Here is a 23547-nt window from a genome sequence, read left to right as displayed (position 1 = left end):
AATATTTCATTCACAGAATGGTTGTTTTTTTTTTTTTCTATGTTCTGACTGATGCCTTTTGCATAAGATGTCCCGTTTTTAACCTCTCAACATACACTTATTCATGCCTACCGCTGGTATGCCTTCAGGTATGCTGGCAGGAGGTGAACCAAAGCTGGGCTCATTTTGAAACTTCATTAAGAAACAATAAATGTAAACAATTGAGAAGATTCTCTAAGATCAAATGAGAAATTAATTGGCTGATCCGAATTACATGGCATAGAGTAAGTGCTAGTTCCAGATGTGATTCCTGAATTCTTCAGTGTTCAATACCATACAAAGAAAGAGGCGATTACGGATTAATGATATACAAGCAATATTTCACATGGAGGGAGCAGGCTTCTAAAAATTTGGGAAGAACACTTACTCCCCTCTCCAAAAGGTTTTGTTTTTTTGATGAATACATTCTTTTTGCTTTTTAAGATGACAGTGACAGAAAATTGAATTATTTTCAGAATTTTATGAAAAGGTTAAACTAAAGCCTATTTCCTCAGGAGGAAATATAAAGTGAAAATAACCTGAAACAAAACCGCCCCCCCCCCCCCCAATTTAGTCCTCTTTCCCAAAAGGTCAACCTTACCCGATTCAGTTCTGTAAACAAAGCTATGGCTCTCATGATGGTTTCAAAAGTGAAGTAGAACAAACTGAAACACAAAAAAAAACCCAACCCAAAAGGAAGGAGGCAACAGTTATCTGAGGTAGGCCACCACCAAAATGATGCTTCAAATCCATATGGAGTTCTGGGATCATTCAAAATCCCTTAAAAAGAGAGCTGATGTCTACTGTTTTAACAATAGATGTGGAAAAAGCAGTTAAATAAGAGTGAGCTGTGGTGGCAAGGAAAGTTAATATTTTAATATAAATTTTACATCTACACCTAGATTTTCTGCAAGTAAAAAAAGATGACCTTTAGTTGCTATATTATCAGTCTTAACACAATGACCAGAGGGCCTCTATAGCTATAAAAATAATTCTGTTTCCACCAAAAGAGCTAACAAGTATGAAGATGTAGTCCATGTCAAAGAGCACGGGAACAAAAATGCTCCTTTTGTGGCACTGAGCACTGACAGATCAAAGGAATTATCAGAGTGAAAACTTTTGATCTGCACCTGATGGTTTTGATCCTGCAGCTGACTGCACTTGGCCACGTCGCTTCGATCCTGGGCGCTACCAGGGGAGCGCAGTGTCCCTCAGGTGCGGACCGGGGCTCCAAGTAACGAAGGACACTTAAAAGGCTCCCATGATCAAATTCCTTACATGAAGAAACTCATGTAACAAAAAAACCCCCATAAATAAAAAAATTCTCAACTGCAAAACCCAGCTGCTTCAAGCCCTACTCATTCAGCCCAAACCTCCATACAGTTATTTGTGCAAAGGAATTATAACTACATTTAAAAGCTAATTTATTTAAAAGGACACTTATTCACTATTCTGCTACCACTTCATTTCCTCCTTGAAATTACCTCCTACTCTAGTGATTTAAAGTTATCATTCAGTTTATGGATAATATTCTGATTGACTGTGATGCTCTCAAAAGGTGCCTGTGCATTTTGATACTCTTGAAAGCAAGTGTCATTAAGTATACATGTATACAACATTTGCCTGGGATTTCTCCATTCATATTGTACAGGAGTATACATAAATAAATACAGTATGGCTGTACTAATTAACAGTTGCATATTCAGCACGCATAATTTCACCAGCTAAATGAAAGGTGCAATTCAGATTGGGGCTTTTTTTTTTCCATTGTAAAGATTAATATTAACCTTCATTTTTAGCCTGATGCAGCATATAGGCAGTGTTAACTTACTCTTTAATATAAAACAATTCTTTGAACCACAATTCACTAAAAGCAGTTTATATAAATCAAGTTAATTAGTTTTTGGCAGTTTCTTTGGACACAGTCAAAACGTCTCTCGGTTGTTTAAACATCCCCATTTTTATTTAAATAATGTTTTTCATAATAGGGATAACAAAGTAGGAGTCACACTTACCTGTAACAAACTCCCGAAGCCCAGAGTAACATACCAGTCATCCTTGCAGTTCACGCCACTATACTTTGAACTATGGACCCAACAGCCAAAATTGTTGCACTTCACTGCTGGTACTGGCCTCATTGCCTTAAGTATCACATGTATAGAAGTTGCATATAAAAAGAATGCAACAAAGTCAAGCTGTTAGAAATCAAACTTGTAGAAAAAGGAAGATTTTGTTATAGCTGATCTAGTTCTGTTTAGTGTCCTTTCAGAGAATATTGCCAGTTTAAATTCTGTATCTCAGGGTAGATTGAGTTTTTCAGCCTGGAAGGGCAAAGGAAATATCTGTAACTCAACACCTACCTTGTCCACTTTACCTTAACCTTGAGCACAACTTTCATAAACACACCGTGAACCTTTACCTGGTGGACCCCAAACGAGCAAGGCTGTCTTAGTTTCCCCACTGGAACCTGCTTACAAAGTACACATTGCCTTTGGTTTATACACTTTCTCTAGCTGAAAGTGGAGCAGAAGGGAAAACTCGCATGTCATCATGGTCGTTCTTCACGGTAACAGATGGAAGGAGTGATAAGCAATACTACTATGTCTCAGTATGATATGTCAGGACAAAAACTGAACTGCTTCTAGCTGTGTCCTAAAGACACGACAACTGGAAACATAATTTCACCTGCTCCTATCAACGAAGGCTTTCAACTCAGTAGAGATCAGTGAAACCTCACCTTCGCTCCAACCAGAACAGTGGCTGACCTTCAAGTGCTCTCATTGATAACCGTTACGTGGTATGTTAACCCCACTGCGTTCAACTTTTGCTTTCCAGAGACCAAGGGAGCATGACCTCTCAGAGCCTAGAATGCAGAAGTCGGGCTCGTTCCCTGAATGAGCCTCCTGGGTTACAGCACCGTGCAGTGGAGCCAGACAAATGCTTCAATTGCACGTTCCCATTTTTAAACAGGAAAACTTAAAACAATACAAAGAGCGCGTGCTGGATTTCTATGGTAATTTCCAGGTGAAACCTGGTTGCTCATCACAATACTGAATATGTTTTCTAGTTCTCAGATATCAGGGCCTCACTTCTACCCAAAGAGTTCTCCATTTGTTTACTAACAAATAAGTTATTATTACAAGTCATAGCTCATCCTTTTCCATCATTTCAAACGCTTCTATATCTTCATTCCAGTCTGCTAATATGGATTCCATAGGTTGGACTTTATTATCCCAGTTAACTTTGGAATTTGACTCTGTCTCTGGCTTTTGTTCCTGAGGCTGGTGATCCCCTTGCGTACACGCTGGCTCCGGAGCACTAGCCTCATCGGTTCCAGGGACATAGGAATCCTGATTTGAAATGGAAACGCTGTCACTGTCTGCGTGAGCAGGAGCTAAAGAATCAGGGTCAGTAACATCAGAGTTTTCTCCTTCTTCAGGCTCCTCACTGACCGCACCAACATCCTGAGATGCTGAAGTAGCTTCTTCTGAATTCTGTTTATGTGAATCGTTTTCAGATAATTTCTGATCCATATTCTCCATTTCCAAGTCTTTGAGAGGGGAGAGAAAAATAGATGTTTTGGAAAAAAAAAAAATAGAAAGGCAGCATTTTATTATGTATTTCAAAAGCAAGGTCACTTCCCTTGGCCTTATTTCCTCAAGGAAGTGTAGACTTTCCATTGATATGATAATTTAATGTTATTAAGGAACATATTTTTCAGAAGGAGGTGAAGGAAGACATTTAAACACATTTTAAATGAGGGCAAACAACATAGTGAGACTAGTCTTGGTTCCTCAAACTTGAATAGTGACTTCTGTGTCAGTGCTTGTTGCCATCCTTCAGTCTTAAGCAAATACCCACTGCGTGCACTGAACTTTAGTACTGGATTTTAAAGCACTCCCAGATCCACTAGGATCCCACATCTAAGCAAGTGGGAGTCAGACAGTTTTGTAAGTTTACTGAACTGTGAATTAAAGAGAGAGCCAAAGCCGAAGCCTCCCTCATCACATCCCCACTCAAAGCAACCAACATACATATCTCAAGTACCGATTCAGCTTTACAACAGCTGTCCAATTTAACCATGCAGATTTTCTTTAGAGTTTGATATCTACAGCTAGTATACAGGACACTAATATTTCAAGACTTCTAGGCAGTTTAACTGCATACGCCATTTTTAACATGGGATACTTACTGCTATCAATAATGTAGTTTGGAATCATTTTACCTTTAAAGATTGTTGCTGGGATTCCAAACGGAAGCGCGAGGAGGGGGGAAGAAGCAGATATGCATTACAAATTCTCAAATGCAGAGCTATCTTTTGTGTTTAGTATTTTGTTAGAGCATCTTAACCATATAGTTATAAACAGGAGGAATTTCTAAGCAGCTATGAAGAAACAACACTGTAGCTTTCGGCATATCACCTTTGCAAATGTGCAGAAAATAAACGCTATCACTGGTTTACTAGAGATACTTGTTCTTACGTATTCTGCTTGGACAAAGCAATGCTACAAGGAAGGCTTGCTTATGAAAGAAAAACCTACAATTTTCTGCCATATGCAAACATTTTAATTGGGAATGTATTAGCTTGCAATTTTCTTGTATTATACAAGAAAAGCTGCAAAACATCTAAGGTCAGCCACCTTATTTCTCTTGATAACCACTTTTCCTTAGATAGGCAAAATAATTGTAACAGTTGTCTCTTTCCTTTTGGATACCAAGAATGTCACTGGGGAGCTTGATAAGAGAGAGGCATTTACAATGTAGGGCACTGAAAACACTTACTCTATTCCTGACACTACTTCAAAGCGGATTATGACAAAAAGGGTTCAAAAGGAATCCAAAAGGTTGTATTTTCTCATTAGTCCAACTGAGATTTAACTTATGAACAGCATTTCTGGATGTTAATGTTAACCGGGGGGGGGGAGCGGATAATGGCAACTCTCAGATAATGGCTTTCTTATGAAAAAAACTAATACCAATGTCAAACAGAAAACTAGAGCTACCAAATAATGCATTTGCACCTTTGGGTAGCAATAGAAATCACTATTGTACATTTCACATTGTGCCACGGCACAGATGGAAGCTAAATTTGTATAAATAACCTCTGATCTTACCTCTGTCTTTTGCTTTATCAGAAAGGAGCACTTCCACAGCCTCATACTCCCGGATTGCATCCAGTATGATATTTCCTTCCTTGTTGAAGAGGAAGAGCATGGGAATTGTGATATCATCTGTATTCTTTCCATCACCAGCCATTTGGAAGAGAGGAGCTGTGTCACTACTGCTTCCCTCATTGTCATCTAGCCAGATGCACACAAAAGGAAAAGCAAGCAAACCTCCTGTTAGGTAAACAGACTACAACTCTGAACTTTGGCAGACTTTTTCAGCAGCTTTCTACTGCCCACTCAGTTAAGAGAATCCCAGGCAGAAAATAGTAAGTTGGTTGTAAAAAGCAAAAAGCCAACTTGTGTACTTGTTTTCCTTAACATTTTTCATTTGTATCTTAAGTCTTCCTCAGCAGCTAGTAGATAGCACTATTGCAACATTCAGTGATCCTTAAAATTACAACTTTTAATCTGCAAAAACAGTGACAATCACCCATCCCAATTTGTTTAGCCACCCTTTCTGCGCAGAACCAGACAAAACCAAAACTCATCTTCATCTTCTGAAAGCGCAATTTCTGTGCTAGAGTACTGTCATCTCAGAGTTTAACAGCTTCTTGTCAGCTCTCCAGTATCTTCAAATCTCTAAAATATGTATTACATTTACACAAATTAAGAACTTAATTTTATTTACCAATAACAATGCCTCCTATTGCTCCAGCTTTTTGAATGTTTCGTGCCTTTTCAGCAAACATACACTGGCCTCTTTGCATCAGAGCAATTTTCTCTTTCACTGCCTCAGGATTAGTGATCTCTGAGCATCCATTATATGGCTTAATGGTTGCAACAAATCCTCTTGTCTGTTTGGAAAAACAAAAACAAACAGAAAGAGATAATTAGAGCACTAGGGTCAAGCTTGCAAAAGATTCCTAAACATTTTCATTTCTTCAATTAATCTAACGCATTTAGTGTTGTCTTCTGTCAGTGCAGGCAATCCTTATCCTGAAGCTGGAGTTCTAAGAAGCAAAGAATGACCGAGTGAAAACCTAATTCTAATATTCAGTGTATTTTGTCTATACCTGTGAACTGTTGTCTCTGGAAAATTTTCTTCTGTGAACTGCTAGCCTGGAACTCCTCTTTTGGGCTGCACCTCGCCCAACCAAAGTCATCGGGTTTTCCTGCTGCTTCCAATAGGAACCACTACCTCTGTGATATATTCTTCTTCCATCTAGATACAGCCTTTTATAAAAGCTTGCGTAAAGAATAGCCTACTCTAACTCTAAAAGGGCTTCTGCAAATTCATGGCTGACATGGTAGGAAAACCTTCCCTTAAATTAAGTTCTCTAAAGATATGCAAATTATATAAATTTGTTTCAAAAATTGTACTATGTATGCATTTTAAATCTAAATCATGACTGATGACTCAGGAGCACAGCATGGGCCACAGACCAATAAGCCACTCATCTAAAAGACTGTCACTGCTGTCGTTCTGTCATTCCTGTGCCCTGCCATTCTAACTACTGTAATTAATTGATCACCCTCTAGCTGGCCACCCTGAAATAGTACCAGTACTGTAAAATTTAGGCTTATGCGATAAGGAAAGTAACAGAAAGCTAGGAACAGATCACATATACATCTTATTACCCCTGCTTTGTGTTTGGATAAGTCCATCCCGAATTGTGCTGGTCCAGCAGTCAAGACCACCCTGCCAAAGAACGGATGGGAAACAATTTGAACAGCACGAGGAGGTAGCTGTTGCTCTTTCTGTTGCTGGCTGGAGAGTTCAATCATTTCCTGCATGAATCGTAAGCCATCTTCAGCATCAAGTGAACTCGCTGCCTGAGTAGTAAAGAAACAATAAACAGTTTCTTCTTAAATGTTTGAGAAACTTGAGAAAAAAAATTGAAGTTATGTTTGCTTGAACCACTGCTACAAAGATTTTAAAATACAGAGTGGATGCTCACTGGCACTCATTCGTCATTTCAAATAAGGAAGTTAACTTTTTAGTGTCTCCACCACACAGAAGACTAAAAACATACAAACATATAGACCTCCTAAACAAATGGAAGTATCTCACACTGAAAGCTAGTATTTTCAGATAAGATGCTGTTAGCTATATCACTTTGACATGAACAGCCTCCATCTAATTTAATGGATTTTTATGTTAATAAAATATTAACAAGCATCAGCCTGCTAAATAAAGTTGCATATCCAGCTCACGTGCCTCCTTCCACAGTCTGGCTGTCCCTCCTGAACCTCTAAGTGTCAAATATCATCACTAGTTGGATTTTACTGAAAGTTTTCACAAAAAAAGTACTGTTAGGTCTTACTTGCACTGCATGCTGTACTAGTTGTACTCTTCCATCTTTCAGATGGATCAAACTGACTCCCATCTTCTTCAGTATCTCCAAGTGTTCAGGATTACTGGCCATGAAATCTCTGGCTCTTAATGGTGGTTTTGGTCCACTTCCCAAACTCTCTTCTCTGCCAAAAGATATTAGAGATCAAAGCTTTAAAAAACAGATTATTCTTGAAACAACTCTCACGTTATTCCTACCACCACAAGATTAGAATTCTTTGAAATAATTTTAAGTGCAAGCTTTACTAGAATGCAATTTCTCAGTCAAACTATCTTTTTAAAAAGTTGTCAATATTATCAATAATTTTGTAGTGCAAAAAAGCACAGGCAATGTTGATAACAAAACTACCGTATGCTATCTCTCACTTCTAAATAGTCTGCATTATTGTAAGACTGACTAATAACAGTTTTCCTCATACAATTGCTACTCAGTTTTATTCATTAAATGTAAATATCAAAGAGGTGGTCAGAAGGATAAACTTCCTCAGCATGAACAGACTGTCCTAAACTCTTCAAAATAGGTGAAGTTATGTATAGTAGCATGATTTGCTTACTACAAAGAAGAGTTGCAGAACTGCTCAAGAGACTACAGAAATTAATTTTACAAACTGAAGAGATGTATTTCCTGTAATACCTGGGCTACAATTCCCACTGGAGTATGTGGCTCATTAAGCTCCTTTTGCTTTGAAAGACTCACTAATTCCTCCTGGAAATGAACTACATCTTGTTGATGATGCCAGAGAAAACATAACTGTTTTTTCCTGTAGCTAGGCTATCCATTCCAAAAGGACTACAAACTCAAACAGAGCAAGCTCCAATACACCTCATATTTCTCCTTCCATGCATAACAGACCCTACTGCACTCACTCCTACACTAACAAAAGACAGAAAATATTCATCTTACACTCTGGAAATACCCCTAGGACAGCTCTTATCCACCACATTTTTCAGAGGTTCACGAATACTCTGAGCAAACATAGGGTCATTTGGGAAAAGAATCTGGGTGTTCGGACAGGTCCAGTCAAAATTGCTGTCATCCAGCTCTGTGTATTCTGTAGTCTAAAATGAAAGATACAGATCACCTATTAAAAATGCAGGTTACGTTTTTATATGAAGAAAATCAACAGATAGACCTACCCTTAAGTAATCTGTGTACTCAGGACACAGAGCAGCTGAACGCAATAAATGTCGTACAACCACACAGTTTCCAGGAATGAAGAATACATCATTCTTCTGTGCCACACCTTGCAATAATAAGGGGTAACCAGTGCACTACAACACCTTTCTAGGGATAAATACACCACCAGTTCTAGTTTGTAACTTACCAAACTTGTATCCACAATTTCTAGAAGTTTTTTTTCCAGGAACAGCTAATCCTCTACTGGCAAACAGTACTTCTCAAGCCTGCTTATGACATAGCTAGTGCCCCTGTACTTTTATGTGCTGGACTACTAAAGGAAGTAGTTACTATTTCATTTGATATTGCCTTTATGCTGAGTGGACCAGCTGCAGGCCTTAGGTAATTCTTGCTTCGTATTATTAAGAATGTCACATTTTTTATACAAACAAAAGATTCTCCTCCTCAGGAGCGATACAGACTTGCAAGTCTGAATGGGCAAGAATGAATCTATATATAATTCAAACAACCTCTGTTTTCAGAAAAGATGACAGAGTTAACATTTGTACAACTTGCTGTTTTGTAACGTGTGAAACCATGCGGAACATGTACGGTGATTTGGAGCCATATTTAGCCTGTTCTTAGTTTTGCAAATAACTGGTTGGACAACCGGCAAGTTAATTTTCTCACCTATAAAAATTAATGTACTATTTATCTACTTGCAACACCCTCCCCCCCCAAACTACACCCACCTGTTTGCAACATATTAGCTAATTAAAAATCAAGTATTTAAAACGCTCCCTAAAACCCAAGACCTAAAAGGCTATTAGTTTACTGGAATAAACGCTTTAAAGTACCTATGCTCTTAGTGTGACAAATAGTCACATCACTTAAGAAAGAAGGTCTTGCAAGCACTATTGTAAGCATCAACGTAGTAAGACACGACCTTTCCTGTTTATGAGAATAATACAAACAGGATGTTGGGTTGCTACTACCAACTATCTCACAGACATTTCAACTTACTAGCACTGTGTTTATATTAAAAAAAATTTACACATTCCATTTTTTTTAATCAATTTTTTTCCCCCATCAGATAATTCCATAAAAGAGTAACACACTTGTCTTCACAGCCTTTTAGCCGTTTAACACATTTTATTCACCCCGTTTTCAATGGATCTTTCTTGCTTGTATTATGCATGTTAGCAGCTTTGACTTAAAGAGCTTAAGAAAACTGCATTTGAACAATTTACTCTATCTTCTTTATTGGCCTTTTATTAACATTTGCTATTCTCAAGAGAACTACATATGTCAGGCCAGCATTTCACACAGCATCAGCTGTGGGAATCCTGTCTGTCTCAAAAGTATCAACTTCTCATGTTGGGAGTGAAAGTTACACAAAATGCTCCTTCAGAGAACTTCTTATGTAGTTTAAAAAGCATAGTCTCTGTTTCCAAAACTCAAAGACAAAAGATGATAAATGCTCAAGGAAAGAACATTCAGAGAGGGTGCAGGATCTCCACCATCAAGGAACACGAAAAACCACCCCCCCATGAAATGTATAACCAATGTCAGACATTAAGAGCAAGTAATTAAAAGTTTTTCACTGTCTAATGCTAGAGTCCATAAAACAGAGTGCTTTCTACTCAGTTTTAAGATTTCTCCAGGACACATGGCTTGACACACAACATGAGCATTTTCCTCTGATCCAGGCATTATTGTAAAATACATAGTAAAGGGTAAAAATAGAGGCACGCTAACATAAGGGAATTTACGTCCCCGAAGCCCCAGACACCCCTCTATTCACTTTCTCATGCATCTCTTTTGCTTGCCAGTAGTATTATTGCCTTAAAGATAAATTTTTTGGTTTTGTGCTCAATAAGGTGACATAAGAGACAAGTATTTATTATGCTTCATGGCACAGTTGTATTACTATGGGTTATTTTGGAAGGTTAAATAATTTACAAACCCATAAGTGTTCTCACATTTACACAATAGATGTCTATTGCATGGACTAAAACAATTAAATATCCCAAAAGCTATAGCTGTATCTTGTCAAACTAACTTTGTAGCAGTCTCAAAAAACCTTTCAAAATTTGCCAAGGGTTCGTGTACTAAAATAAACAACAAAGACTTAGGCATGTTGTTGCAAATACTTTAGAAAAAGTTATCTTCATCTTTATTTTCTATTCAAATATCATAGTGTGTTATTTTCAAATTTATACAGAGATGGGGAATGATTTTCTTTTTAAATATTGCTAATATTCCACAGCTTTTTTCTCTCAGGATTCAGTGGTGCAGAATCCAGTCATGGAAACATTATTCATACTCATGTGACTGTCACTGTTAATAAGATGAAGTAGTTCACATTAAACTAAGTGTTAGAACTGGTGTCCTTCTTCAAACTATGATTTTTCTTCCATTTCCCCTCAAAAAAAAAAAAAAAACAAACCTGAACTGCTTCAAAGCACCACGAAAACTGATTTAAATTTGAGCTGTTACTTACTGTATTTTTTTTAGGGATGGTTTGGTTTGTAGTGGAAAGCCAAAGTGGTAATAGATGAGCTTCTGTAGTGAAGATATAATCTTCAATGTCGAAAATCATGTCTTCCTTATCAGCAAACAGCAGGTAAAGATATTTAAACATCTCAGCCAGAAAGAAAGAGTCCATTCTATGGAAAAAAAATGGATGTCCTTTAGGAAGATCCCCTTTTTTCTAAAATATCAGTAAAACAAATACTCATATTGCTCCATCTCTGAAGACTTCATGACTATTATTGTTGAGCTTAATTCCGTTAGCACTCCTTCCACTTGGAAGAAACTATGTTTGGAGAGAAATGATTCAGCATGTGCAGTACAAAACAGCATTACAGAAAAAACAAACCTCTCTACAAACTTCTAGATTTGAAGTATATTTTGTTTGAAAGTAATTCATCTATTGCTCTGAGACAAAGGAAAAGTTATTAAACTAAAAATATTCTTACGTAACAAACTATAAAACTACTGAAGTAGTTTATAGACTATGACAAACAGGTAATTTAAGACTTGGTTATCAAACTGAAGACAGACAGCTACTCAAAAGTCAATTAATTCAACTATATAAACAGGGTAACTAGCTTTTCTCAGTATAATCTTTTTATGAAAAAAAAATCATTGCAAAAAATTTTTACCTGTCTTCATGACTTCCTGTACGAACATCCTTCATTGCAGCAAACCCACAAGGTACTCTTGCATACTTGTTCAAGTTTTCAATGAGTGTTTTTCCTACTTCTAGATAGTAAGGGTCCCCAGTAGCCTATAAAAGAAAAACAAACACCAAAACCAAACATATAGGTGCACTTAGACTTACTGTACAATTAGCAGCTTTCATTTTCCTAATGCTAATTTATTGATTCCATACCTTCTCAGACACCAGTAAAGTCTAATTTATTAATAGTGCTAAACAGTCACAAGAGAGACTTCTGAGATACTACTGCATTACCTTTTACGGATATGCAGACAAGCACATGGAAATACAAACATGCACAACATTTAGGCACTGCTCTTCTCTGCAAGGTACAAGTGACTTTTGCTCTTAGTCTCCAAGATCTCTTTAAGAGAGATCATCAACACCTACATATCTTTAAAAATATGGGCCTTTGTCATTTAACAGTTTTCCTTCTAATTCGAGGCATATAAACCAAAATTCCTAGAACAATTTTTGATAACCAATACTTTCATCTTGTTTATATACAGAACTGGCTCCAGTAGATAAAACAAGTGGAGATACACTACTCATTCTATATTGAAATAAAACACCAACTAAATTCTAGGTGCTATACAAAGTGACCAAAAGTCAGAGGAATGAAAGTGATCTTACCTTATACAAGAAGTAAGTGCTTTCTGCAAATTCAGGCCTTAAAGGATGCTGAGCCCAGTGAACTCTAAAGTCTGTTGTGAATGCCTGAGGAAGAAAAAGAACAGACAAAAATAAATGCAAGAATGAAAACCAAAACACAGGTTTGTTTTGAATCCTACATTAACTGTATTACAACAGCTAAAGTACACAGCAGCGGAGGACTGAAGGCCCAACATCAATCTCAGGAGGCTACAAGAACCTCTGTCCAGTTTGTACATTTGAGGCCAAAATCTAAACCAGTGCTCTAGCCCACTTAGTATGAGTGAGATTTAAGCTTGTGTTAGTGCAGTAGTCCAGACACCACCCAGCCTCTTGACAAATGCCCAGCAAGTGGAGTTCTGGCGAGAGGTGCCAGATGAGAACTTGTGTTCCAAACGCAGGAGGCAGCACACAGCCTCCAATCACTCCCATCAGCACAAGCACACAGCTGCTGCTGCAATCCAATGAAAGTAGCCTGGTGAAGGGTCACTACATAGAGATGAACGAGCTTTGACAAATACCATTTTTGCAAACATACCAACCACCTGACACTTCCAGTGCATTAAACTGTCATTTCAGACTGACAGATGGTAAGCAGCTGTTTCTAACATAAGAAATACCACAGACTAGAAGTCAGTTACCTAAAAATTTCCTTGTCTATGTATTCACTCTTAATATGCACTGGCAAAAGCCACTTCTGTGCTGGCTTATATTCGCTACTAGTTCATACTAGGGTTTAAGCTAAGTCTTTGCTAAAGGGGATAGCATATTGGCTTAAATACAACTAATTGATCTTTCAAAGTTTCCTTCGTAAGTACAAAGCACTGAAAAAACAACCCGAAAAAACAACCCAAAAAAACCCTAAGGAGCCAAATCATACCACTTTAAAAGCACTCAAAGAAATCATTCCAGTGCTTAGAGAGCATTCTTTGGTCTCAATTTCCACATTAGGTGAATACGATGTTAATTAAAGTGTTCTCCAACAGAAATAAGCTTACACCAGAGGAAAGTCAAAATTACAAATGGAGTCAGAAGCTTTCTCATATATTCTGGGTCATCACAGAATAAAGACAGACACTTCAGCAGGTAAACAAGCTTTTCTGTGCAGAATTAACTTGCTCAAAGAGTGCACTTGCAATATGTACAGATAAGTTTGCGTACCTACTTTCAAGGACATTATGCAAAATTTCAGAACATTCTCTCAGAACAATTCAAGTCTTTAGTTTCTTTCCTCGGGTTAATAAAGTCAACTGCGATCTTTAGCATTAATGCTATTACATTACTAAGCAGCTAGTACTCCGTGTGCTTATACAAGTTTTGTATACTGAAATGAGTCAAGGTCAATTTTGAAAGGCTGAAATATAAAGTCTAAGCAATTATTAATAGCAGCAGCTTCCTATTATTGTGTTAATTACAGCATAACTGAAGGAAAAATATTTCATATCCAAAACACAGTCATCATACATGCAGAACTGTAAATCATGTAAGAATGCTGTGGAAATGAGCCTTTGGCTTTAATGACACATATACCTACTATTTCTTCAAATGGATAACTGAGACTGCTCAAATTTAAGTAAGAATCAGTTTACACGATCAAAAAATTACTACCTTACCTCCGGAAGAAAGTTATGCTTTTTTATAACCTGATACAACATCTCATGAGTTTCAATAGCAGGTCTAATATCGCCCTTCAACACCTAAAATTCAATAATAAAATTAACACTAATTCACCATGCATAGGAATAATATTCAAAGTTAGGCATATTCACTGTGTTCATGTAAAGCTACAGACCAATTTCTACATTTCCAGCAGATACATATTGTAAATATTACCTTTCAGTGTAAGCCACAGATATTCCATAAGAGCTTTTTAAGCAAAATCAGCGAGCTCATTAAGACTACTGCCTATGTAGAAAAAGGATCTCTATCATTTACAGACAACTGTGGTGGAAATATGATTTAGTTTGTCTTAAATATGTAAATGGCGCACACAAGCTAGAAAATTTGTCACTAGACTACTAAAAAGGCAGCTTAATTTGAGTGTTTTCATGACTTGGAGTGAAGTAAGCAAATCATACAGTCATACTTTTCTTGATACCCAATGTGGCCAGAAATGCATGATAACTTGCATCATAGCACTGAAGTGACAAAAGAGTGAGTACAGAAATCCTCATTCAGTATTTTTGAAAATCAAATTACTAATCTTGACTTGTCAATTATATATCCAGTCTATTTAATCGTTTACTTGTTATTAAAATCACCTCCAGATGGGTTTTAAACCTTACCTGCAGTCCAGGGAAGAAAGCTAGCAAAGAATCCATCCAGGTCCTAGCATTTAGCATTGGTTTATGAATATGAACATCAAGAAGAAGAGGTGGTTGGCTGATGTATCTCATTATGGCATCGTAGTGCTGACAAACATCAGAAAAATCATGAGGTTATATAATCAATACATTTTACAAAACAGATATAGATCACCAGACGATGGCATTTTATTTCAATGGAAGAACCAGTACTACACTCCCAATCATTATTACATTTGGCAATGCACAGTAGTTTCTAGTTTTGCAAACTAAAAAGAAATGTAGTAAATACTGCAGAGCTCCACAGGATTACACATGCAATACACATCACCTTTTCCAAGTAATACACATACAAAAAAGTATATTCAGCAGCCATGTGATAAACAAGTAACTATCACAGTTAGGGCACATTTGTTTTGGCTGAATCTTTAAGCACACGCGAAACAAAGCTAAAATTGCTTTCTCTGAATAAGAGAACTCTAAAGCAAATACATCTCAGGAGGAGAAGTGGAAAAGGAGGTATAAAAAAACCAAAGCAGCTGGACTTGATGGCTCAGAAGAACTTTAAAACCCACTAGCTCACTTGTCAACTTGCTGACTTCCAATTCTATACTGCCCAAGATTGCTGCCTTTCTTGTTTTCTGAAGCATAGAAGGTACAATCATGAGCACATGAGCCAAATCAATAGGAAACAGTTAATAGACATAACTGAGGCAAAATATAGTAATGGTGGCTGCAGGTTAGGAATATGAAATAATCATTACATTTAAAGTGTGGCAACAGGCCTTTAGCTGCTGATTTATTCCAATTTTAATACTGCTTATGATATAAAATCATGCTATATTCTATAAAATCATTTTATTATATAAAAGTTTTTATTGCTTTAGCTGCTGATTTATTCCAATTTTAATACTGCTTATGATATAAAATCATGCTATATTCTATAAAATCATTTTATTATATAAAATGCTTTTATTGGCTATTGCTATTTTCAAAAGAAAGAATGCTCTTATGAAACAATAATGATGCTGACAAAGTTGCTTAGTAATCTTATGAATTCAGTAACGTAAGTGTGTTTTTCAGCTTGTAAGTATACTTAAATGTATACTGGGCCTTAGGATCTGCAGTGCAATGCAAGATCCAGACTTTGATTTTCAGATCTGTTTTGTTGCTCCAGGACAGAAAGAAATTGTACCGTGGCTTGTAACAAGAGGCCCTTTATGTTGTTTTACAGAAACATTTGCAGTATTACACTCTCCAAGGTGATCTTGAAATATAGCTTCTCCTGTACTGGAAACACGGAAAAAGGTCCAGAAGATTCCGATTTTCATTGAATGGGGTTAAAATAGCTGCTCAGGTGACAGTTCACCCAAGCTTAGCAAAAATTCATATTAAAAAGAGCTGGCACTAGACACATCAGAAGTCACAGAAATTCTGCTAAAGGTCTCTTCATAGGCTTCTCAGGCTAACAGCCGACTGACAATACAATTAGTCTTAAAATTGTCTTACAGAAGGCACAAACCTGAGCAAGATGTTAACTTACTGTGTTAAATCTTTCCAGGAAACTGTCATCTCCCAGCAAGACATAGGCTTTTAATAAATATTCATAATACGAATCTATTCCTGCTCCAACTCCACTATCTAGAAACAGTAGAAAATGAAAAGGTGGTTTTACTTTAAGTAGCTATATGGTTTCATATTTTCACATGGTTTCATTTTGATTTTAAAGGCTCTTTCAGTAAAAGGAAAAGCCTCCTATCACTAGAATTAAGGCACAGATGGATGCAGAGACACAATTCTGTATGTCTACACTACAGGTTTTGCAGTATCAGAGCACACAGTAATATGAACAAACATGCATTGAAGCCAGTTGTTTCACTTTTCTCATATGAAAATATTTCTACTGGCTGCCATATACAACCACAGTCCTATTTATATTTTTTCCTATGTATTTATAGTAGAATCTCTGAAAATTTATCCCAAGGCATTCCCCTCTCAGTATTAAAGTGAATCAGAGAACACTTTCTTTGCAATGAATAAAACTAGTTTCTCTACCAAAACACCCTTTCAGAGCAAAGTCAGGCTTCGTTGTAGCAGGTTTCTCCAGCACTGAAATTATCTAACTTCACTTGCCTATCCATTAACATTTTAAAATAGGCTAGATAAATGTGTTGGGGGAGGGGGTGTCAAGGTTTTTTTTCTTGCCCAGAACCACTTGTGGTCACTCATTCTGAGTCAGAATACCACACACCACACACCTTTGCGGACCCAGTCTCCAGTGTGAATATTAATAGTAACACCCACTAAATTGCTGCTGCGCTGTCTCTTTTCCCAAATAAAATCAAGCGCTTTCCGTGCATATTCCTGCAACAACAAAAAACGCTCATTAAAGGAAATCACAGAGAAACACAGATAGTAGAGACTGTTATTCTTTTGTCTATTGAAATTAAGATGCTATGAAGTAATAACATGTTTCATATCTAACAGTTATAAAACTTAGTATTACATTACATACACTTAAATAACAGGATGTTCAGTCCACATTTTATATAAATAGTTATTCTGTTGCTGATTAGAAAGAATGGTGCTTGACTACACAGCTATTTGCCAATACGCTGTAGGTCTTAGGCAAGTCAAACGTCCTTTTGCATGGGTTTCCTACTCTAAAATTGTGCATACAAACAGGATAGTGTAACCCAATTAAAAAAAAAAACTTCAAGAAATATAACAGCCTGACAATCAAAATCGCTGCGTCTTTTCAGACATCTCAATGTGGAGCAGCAGCCCCTTTTCATTAGTATACAAGTTATATACCTTCTTTATATACACAAAAAGTAACTTGAAGGTAACAACCTACCCAACAAAAATGGCTCTAAATTGCCAAACACATGCACAGGATTTTAGGGGGACAAGTTTTATCAAAACATTCAACACAGGCCCAGCTATGCTTCCACTGCGTTCCATGAAACTAAATGAAATACTAGGCCCATACTGAAAGATTTCAAAAAATTCTAATGTGAAGAAAGCGTACTTTTTTTTGTATCATATCAAAGAAATACTCACAAATATTTTCATTTAGCTCCCTGCTGACAGTATACCCTTAGATGGGTCTTGCACAACTTCAGTGGGACTATATGACTGATTTTTTTTTGCCTTTTTCCTTTTTTTTTTTTTTAAGCTGCATTTTAAGGAACAAGTATCTCACTTTTCTTCTTTCTAGCCCTGACCCCCTCTACCCAAAAACTATGCAAGTATTATCCTTTAGCCAGTCTTCAGTATATTTATCTTGTTTACTTCTGTATTACTGTAACTACTTTCAAACAAAATTACTTCCTGTGTTTTTTAAACAGTCAAATTAACTTTTAGAAAAAAAAGCCCACAAACACAACAAATCTGAACACACACAAACTTTTTGTGCAGAACAACTAAGATATGCACCCATTTGATAAAATCAAAATTATTTTTCAAAAATTACAGAAATGTAATAGAACACTAATGAATACCTAATCCCAAAAAATAAGATATCGTGGAAAGCAAACCTCAAATATAGATGTTCCTGTGAATCGGCTTAAAGCTGCAAACTCAAGGATCAAGGTACCTGCACAAGCTGTACAGGTATCCGTTTCTGTTCCTGTTCGTGCTTCTGGATGTCTTACACCAAATTTTAAGTTAACCTAGAGAAAAGTAGAGATTGTAATCTTTATTTTTATTAGCTGAAAGAATTTACACTCCCGTGATAGGTCTGTAGAGCTACTATATAATCTATGCTTTTTCCAAAGACAGGGTGGGGGGGGGGAGGTGTGGAGGGGAAATAAATCACACACACCCCTTTAGTTTTGCTCTGCTTTATGTCATTATGTGCATGTTTGAGTTGACAGTAAGTTATCCAGAAGTACCCAAAATACTCAACCCTCCAAAACAAGGACTGGCCCAATTACCTATTGCCTGGTTCATCGGACATTTGAATAAAAGAATACCACCCTGAAAATCTAATTCTAGCAATTTATTTACCAGCAAACCAGAAACTCAAAACATCACAAGCGCTCAGAGAAATTAAGCTTTGTAAATATCTCGCCACTCCTGGCTCCAGAGAATACCTGCTAGATGGACCCACCTTTGTTGCAGGCACAACATAACTGTCTGTATTTTGGAGAGGGCCCTCTCAGCAGAAGATTGTCAAACCCTAAACATTTTGAATTAGACATTTTCACTAGAAAAATGCTGATTTACTGAGCCTAAATTTTTAATTTATGGGAAAGTTTCCAATCAAAGCCACATCTCACAAACTCAATGGATGATATGCATGGGAAGTAGTTTTCTGTCATTCAAATAATACACACCACGCTTTGTTTGAATTTGATGAAAGTTTTTACATTAAGTGAATATTTTTAGACTATGGCTACCTTTGCCCTCTTGAAAATGTGGATATAGACCATGAAGATTAATCAGTTTTGTGCTAAATTCACAAGCAAGTGCTTGCAAGTTGCTTTTTCACTGTCTCAGTGAGCGATATGTACCAAAACAAAAATTACTCTCCTCAGCTACTTGGTGGTGCCTACAGTAGCAGGGAGCAAGAAGTCAGTAGACAGTGATTAGACAAGATTTCTGCAGTTAGTATTTACACAAAACAATGTATACTAGAATTTCAGAGCTGGTAGGATTCAGAGAGACTAAAACTGTATTTTAAAATATTAGGTAGCATGTATTACAAATGAGCAATTCATCAGCTTTTGATTTTCTGTACACTTAATAAATATACAAGTGATTTTAGAAACCAAGATAAAAACAAAAACAACAAAAATTCTGCTTACAGAAGTAATTCTGAATTGCAGAAACCAGAGAACTTACTCTTGGATAAGGGAGACCACTAGTGGTGTTAAAAGCAGGTAAAAGCTTGTAGCCTAGTTCCTTTGCCATGTGCAGAAGTTCACCATTGTACCACTGCATATATTCACCTTTTTCTTTCAGCATAATGGCCACTGAATGCCCACCTAGGAGACCTCTAAACACAAGAAAAATTATCCACATCTCAATATTCATCTCAACAGCAATGCAGCAATTTCTATGATTTAGATGACTATGTAAGTAACTGTGCTATGTTCACATGGCCCTAGTTTTCAGAAATGCTGAGCAGATGCAACTCCAACTACAATCAAGGTGCACTGTTAGTATTTTGGAAGCAATTCTTGTTGTTCAGGACTCAGTCTTAAACTATAGTTGAATCACTGATTCATCAACATAGTTAGTCAAGAATAACAACCAACACCTCTAAAACTGCATATAATAGCTTAAAACTAACCTGCTCTGATCCTGCTTTGAGCAGCAAGTTGGACTAGAGACCTCCAGAGGTCCCTTCCAACCTGAAATAATCTATTACCCTAAGTATTGAAATATTCTATTAAATCAAGTATTGAACAGTGTAATCTGTAAGACTGTTTCCATTAAGAAAAAACACTGCTACGTCAGCATGCACAATTTTTTTTTAATCAAAAAAGCTACACCTGCAGCAGTTAGATGAGGGCCAACTTGATTCAGTACCACTGCATCAATTCCTGCCTAGCATTTTAAAACCTTTCTTAGGGCAGGTATCAAGCTATGCTAACTGACAAAGGCACAACTGTTTTAAATGAGGTGAAATAGCACAGAAAGGTATGCCTTAAGGACATTTAGCTAAAACCCCACATTTTTAAGAGTTTTGAAAACATAAAAGTTACTCACCCAAGGACTCTTATGTTGGTTTCAAAGACAGATACAACTATGTCGTTATCTAAATTAACATCCTTTATTACTTTTTTTACAGCCTCTTCAAACTCTTTGGTTTTATTTAACACCTGGAATACAAATGTAACCAGGTGTTTAGGTTCCAACATAGCTAATACAGTCACACTCAGGTGTGGAAGAACAAGTGCAATGAATTAAAAAAGAAAGCATTTAACATGCCTTAGATTGATATTCTGGTCCTGCAGGGGCATACTCTGATACAGTGCAAACAGACAATAGTATTATTGTTTTTCTCATGAGATACATAAAAGAGAATAAAAGCTGTATGCAAAGAATAAAGTCACTGAGAATGTACCTGAACTATTACCCAGGGATTTATTTGTTTGTCCCTTCCCCTACTCCCACGCCATGCTGTAGTACAACAGGACTCAGTGGGCTGCAGGCAGAGTGGGCAAAGATGGGCCTGCTCTGATGCCTCCGATTTCACAGAAGCCTCCTATCCACCGACTAAGGAGCCACATCCTAAGTTCGGTGAATAGTCCTAAGCAGTCTTCTTCCTCCCAACAGTTTTCTCCTTGTGCCTGAAGAACAGCTCAGGCATTTCCTACAGATTTTCTTTCACGCTGACTTTCTTTTAGTTCAATCAATCTTTAAGAATCCTTGTGACTTATCCAATTCGTTATCGTAAGTGCCTTTAAATTCCACAAGTGTTAATCCTGCTCTAAGACAAGAAAACAATAAACCAACCACAATAATCCATTTGAGTGTCTGGTAGAGACTGGGAGTTCCAGACTCCACATTTTCAACATTTGTGGACCCGATTCAAAAAAGCCAAGGGTCATCTCACAGCACATCATAAAAAGGGAACAGCTGTCAGAGAAAGAGCGTTATACGATTCACACACCAAATCAGTACAGTAAGAATTTTCAGAACTTTTTAGATTTACCTGTAGATGTGAATGGCCAAAAATTCCTGATTTCTGATCTCTATCTTATGATGACAAAATATGTCAAAGGGATTGAAATCTAACAAAAAGTAGTTTATTAATGATTGGAATCTTTTAATAAGAGATGGAACATAAGAAGTTTGGCAACATTTCCTGGCAAACATGTCCAGGGTTGCATTTCTTTAACGTATACTTAAGTGCATGCAAATGCATCCATGAAACATGTACACACAATTTAAAAACATAAATAATTCAGTAGGTATTAAGAGGTGTTCACCTGTAAGTCAGAATGTTGCTTTAGACTATAATAGGAAGTAAACTCACATACTTTTTTGTTAAGTTAGAGCCCAAGAAAAGCAAGATAAGAAAGCATCAATGAAATGTGAAGGAACTGTTCTAGTTTTCTTTTTGCAACAAATTCCAGACACCACCATCGCAGCACTTGGAAGGTCTTACAAGCAATAGCCACTTCAACAGATAGCCAGAAATCAAAGGTGAAGAAAAATTAGTATTTTTTATGTATAATTTAACAAAATAGAAATCTAAAAACAAGTCTGAGCATCAGAAGACAATCTTTTTGTTTTATCAAAGTTTATCAGTAAATTAAACTTACCACAAGAGTGTCCAAGGTATCAATCAAGGTCAGTGAAAATCTATGAAACAAAATTTAAAACAGATTTACTATAGACATATACGTGTAGAAATTAAATCATTTTTAATAGTAACCAATACCGAGGAAGAAACTAAATTCTCACAGACCACTAGCTGCTAAAAAATTAGTTGTACACAATATGTTTAATATCAAAACACCCTACTAAGTTTCTCCCCTTTGTTAGTGACCAGAGTAGGAGCTGACTGAAACAAGCTATGATTATAAAGATATCTTTATTTACTGCAAAGCTTTCAAACTTCTTGCAAGCAAATTAAATTTTTATTTCTAGTCTCCAATCAAATCTACTAAGAAACCCAGTAGACTGGTTCAAAGTCTTTTTCCAACGTCTTTTTTTCTTTCTTTTTCAAAAAACGAAGAATGTTGACTTAAGTGTAATAATTAAAAGATTTAGGAAGATCAAAAATCCTTCCAAGCTAAATTTCTCCTACCAGAAACTGTTCCAATTACCTACCTCAGAAAAAGCTGTAATTTGTTGCAATCAAACCCAGTGTTAAAATTAGTGGTGAAAGACTAAAGAAAATGCTGTTATTTTGTTATGAAACTTCTATGTAGGATATAATGGAACAGGAAAACATACAATAAAGGGCAGTAAGGGGGCCTGAAGGTACGTAGCAGCTTCTGTACTAGGAACAAGTGAACAGACTAGCGCTCTCCAGCCTGCAAAAGCTTAAGTGGCTTTATATGAAGATTTTAAATTTGCACATGGCATGAAGAAAGTGAATGGGAATCTGCTATTCACTGTTTCTCACCATAAGTTTCACATGGTGCCATCCAGCACTAGCCAGCAGCCGGGTTAAAATAAAGAACTAGTTATTCCATAAAAAGAGAACATCAAGTCAGATCCATACTGTTTGAAACAGGAATATCACAATAAGGCTTGTCCTGTTTGTATATTCTTCTCTAGGCCTGTTCTAGTGCATACCAAGCTCAGTGGACCTTTAGCCTAACCCAATAAAATTGCTCTTATGTTAAGAAACACACACCATGCATAGAATAGAATTTACAGAATATCATGGTATTAAAATTGAAAACTTTGGAAACAGTTACAACTACCTATTGAAGAACAAGCAAGTGCCCAATGTTTGAGACCCTGTAGGCAACATGTGACTATGCATGCAGCGTAATTAAAATTCTAATTAAGTGGTCATATATTATAATTTTCTTTACTTTGTAAAGATATAAGGGCATTCTGTGAGTGTCGTTCTACAAGAGAAAGAGATTAACTAGTGGCTATGCACAACTGCATAACAAATACACAATTTTTTCCATACAAAAGGCGGGGAGATCATGCATTGCACAGCTACAGAGGAGGCTGGTGTGGAATCATAGAATCATAGAATCATAGAATCATTGAGGTTGGAAAAGACCTCTAAGATCATCGAGTCCAACCGTCAACCCAACACCACCATGCCCACTAAACCATGTCCCTAAGCG

General features: G+C 36.8%; 1 protein-coding gene across 1 annotated transcript in view; it reads right to left on the bottom strand.

Annotated features, from left to right (window-relative positions):
- Window positions 1-543: 543 nt before the first annotated feature.
- Window positions 544-23547, bottom strand: part of EDEM3 (ER degradation enhancing alpha-mannosidase like protein 3) — a 29767-nt gene continuing 6763 nt past the window's right edge. The window contains exons 3-19 of the mRNA XM_019471168.1: window positions 22054-22093; window positions 20492-20604; window positions 19622-19775; window positions 18313-18447; window positions 17032-17137; window positions 16317-16414; window positions 14756-14881; window positions 14084-14167; window positions 12453-12536; window positions 11764-11888; window positions 11100-11265; window positions 8384-8538; window positions 7451-7604; window positions 6765-6959; window positions 5815-5980; window positions 5133-5318; window positions 544-3568 (exon numbers count right to left, since the gene is read on the bottom strand). Coding sequence (XP_019326713.1) covers window positions 3162-3568; window positions 5133-5318; window positions 5815-5980; window positions 6765-6959; window positions 7451-7604; window positions 8384-8538; window positions 11100-11265; window positions 11764-11888; window positions 12453-12536; window positions 14084-14167; window positions 14756-14881; window positions 16317-16414; window positions 17032-17137; window positions 18313-18447; window positions 19622-19775; window positions 20492-20604; window positions 22054-22093 — 2494 coding nt within the window. The 3' untranslated portion in view covers window positions 544-3161. The remainder of the gene's footprint in view (window positions 3569-5132; window positions 5319-5814; window positions 5981-6764; window positions 6960-7450; window positions 7605-8383; window positions 8539-11099; window positions 11266-11763; window positions 11889-12452; window positions 12537-14083; window positions 14168-14755; window positions 14882-16316; window positions 16415-17031; window positions 17138-18312; window positions 18448-19621; window positions 19776-20491; window positions 20605-22053; window positions 22094-23547) is intronic.

The sequence above is a fragment of the Aptenodytes forsteri genome, unplaced genomic scaffold (assembly GCF_000699145.1).
Source record: "Aptenodytes forsteri isolate BGI_AS27 unplaced genomic scaffold, ASM69914v1 Scaffold289, whole genome shotgun sequence".
Taxonomy (NCBI): domain Eukaryota; kingdom Metazoa; phylum Chordata; class Aves; order Sphenisciformes; family Spheniscidae; genus Aptenodytes; species Aptenodytes forsteri.
The sequence above is the reverse complement of the archived record's forward strand: the minus strand, read 5'-3'. Positions and strand labels throughout refer to the sequence as shown.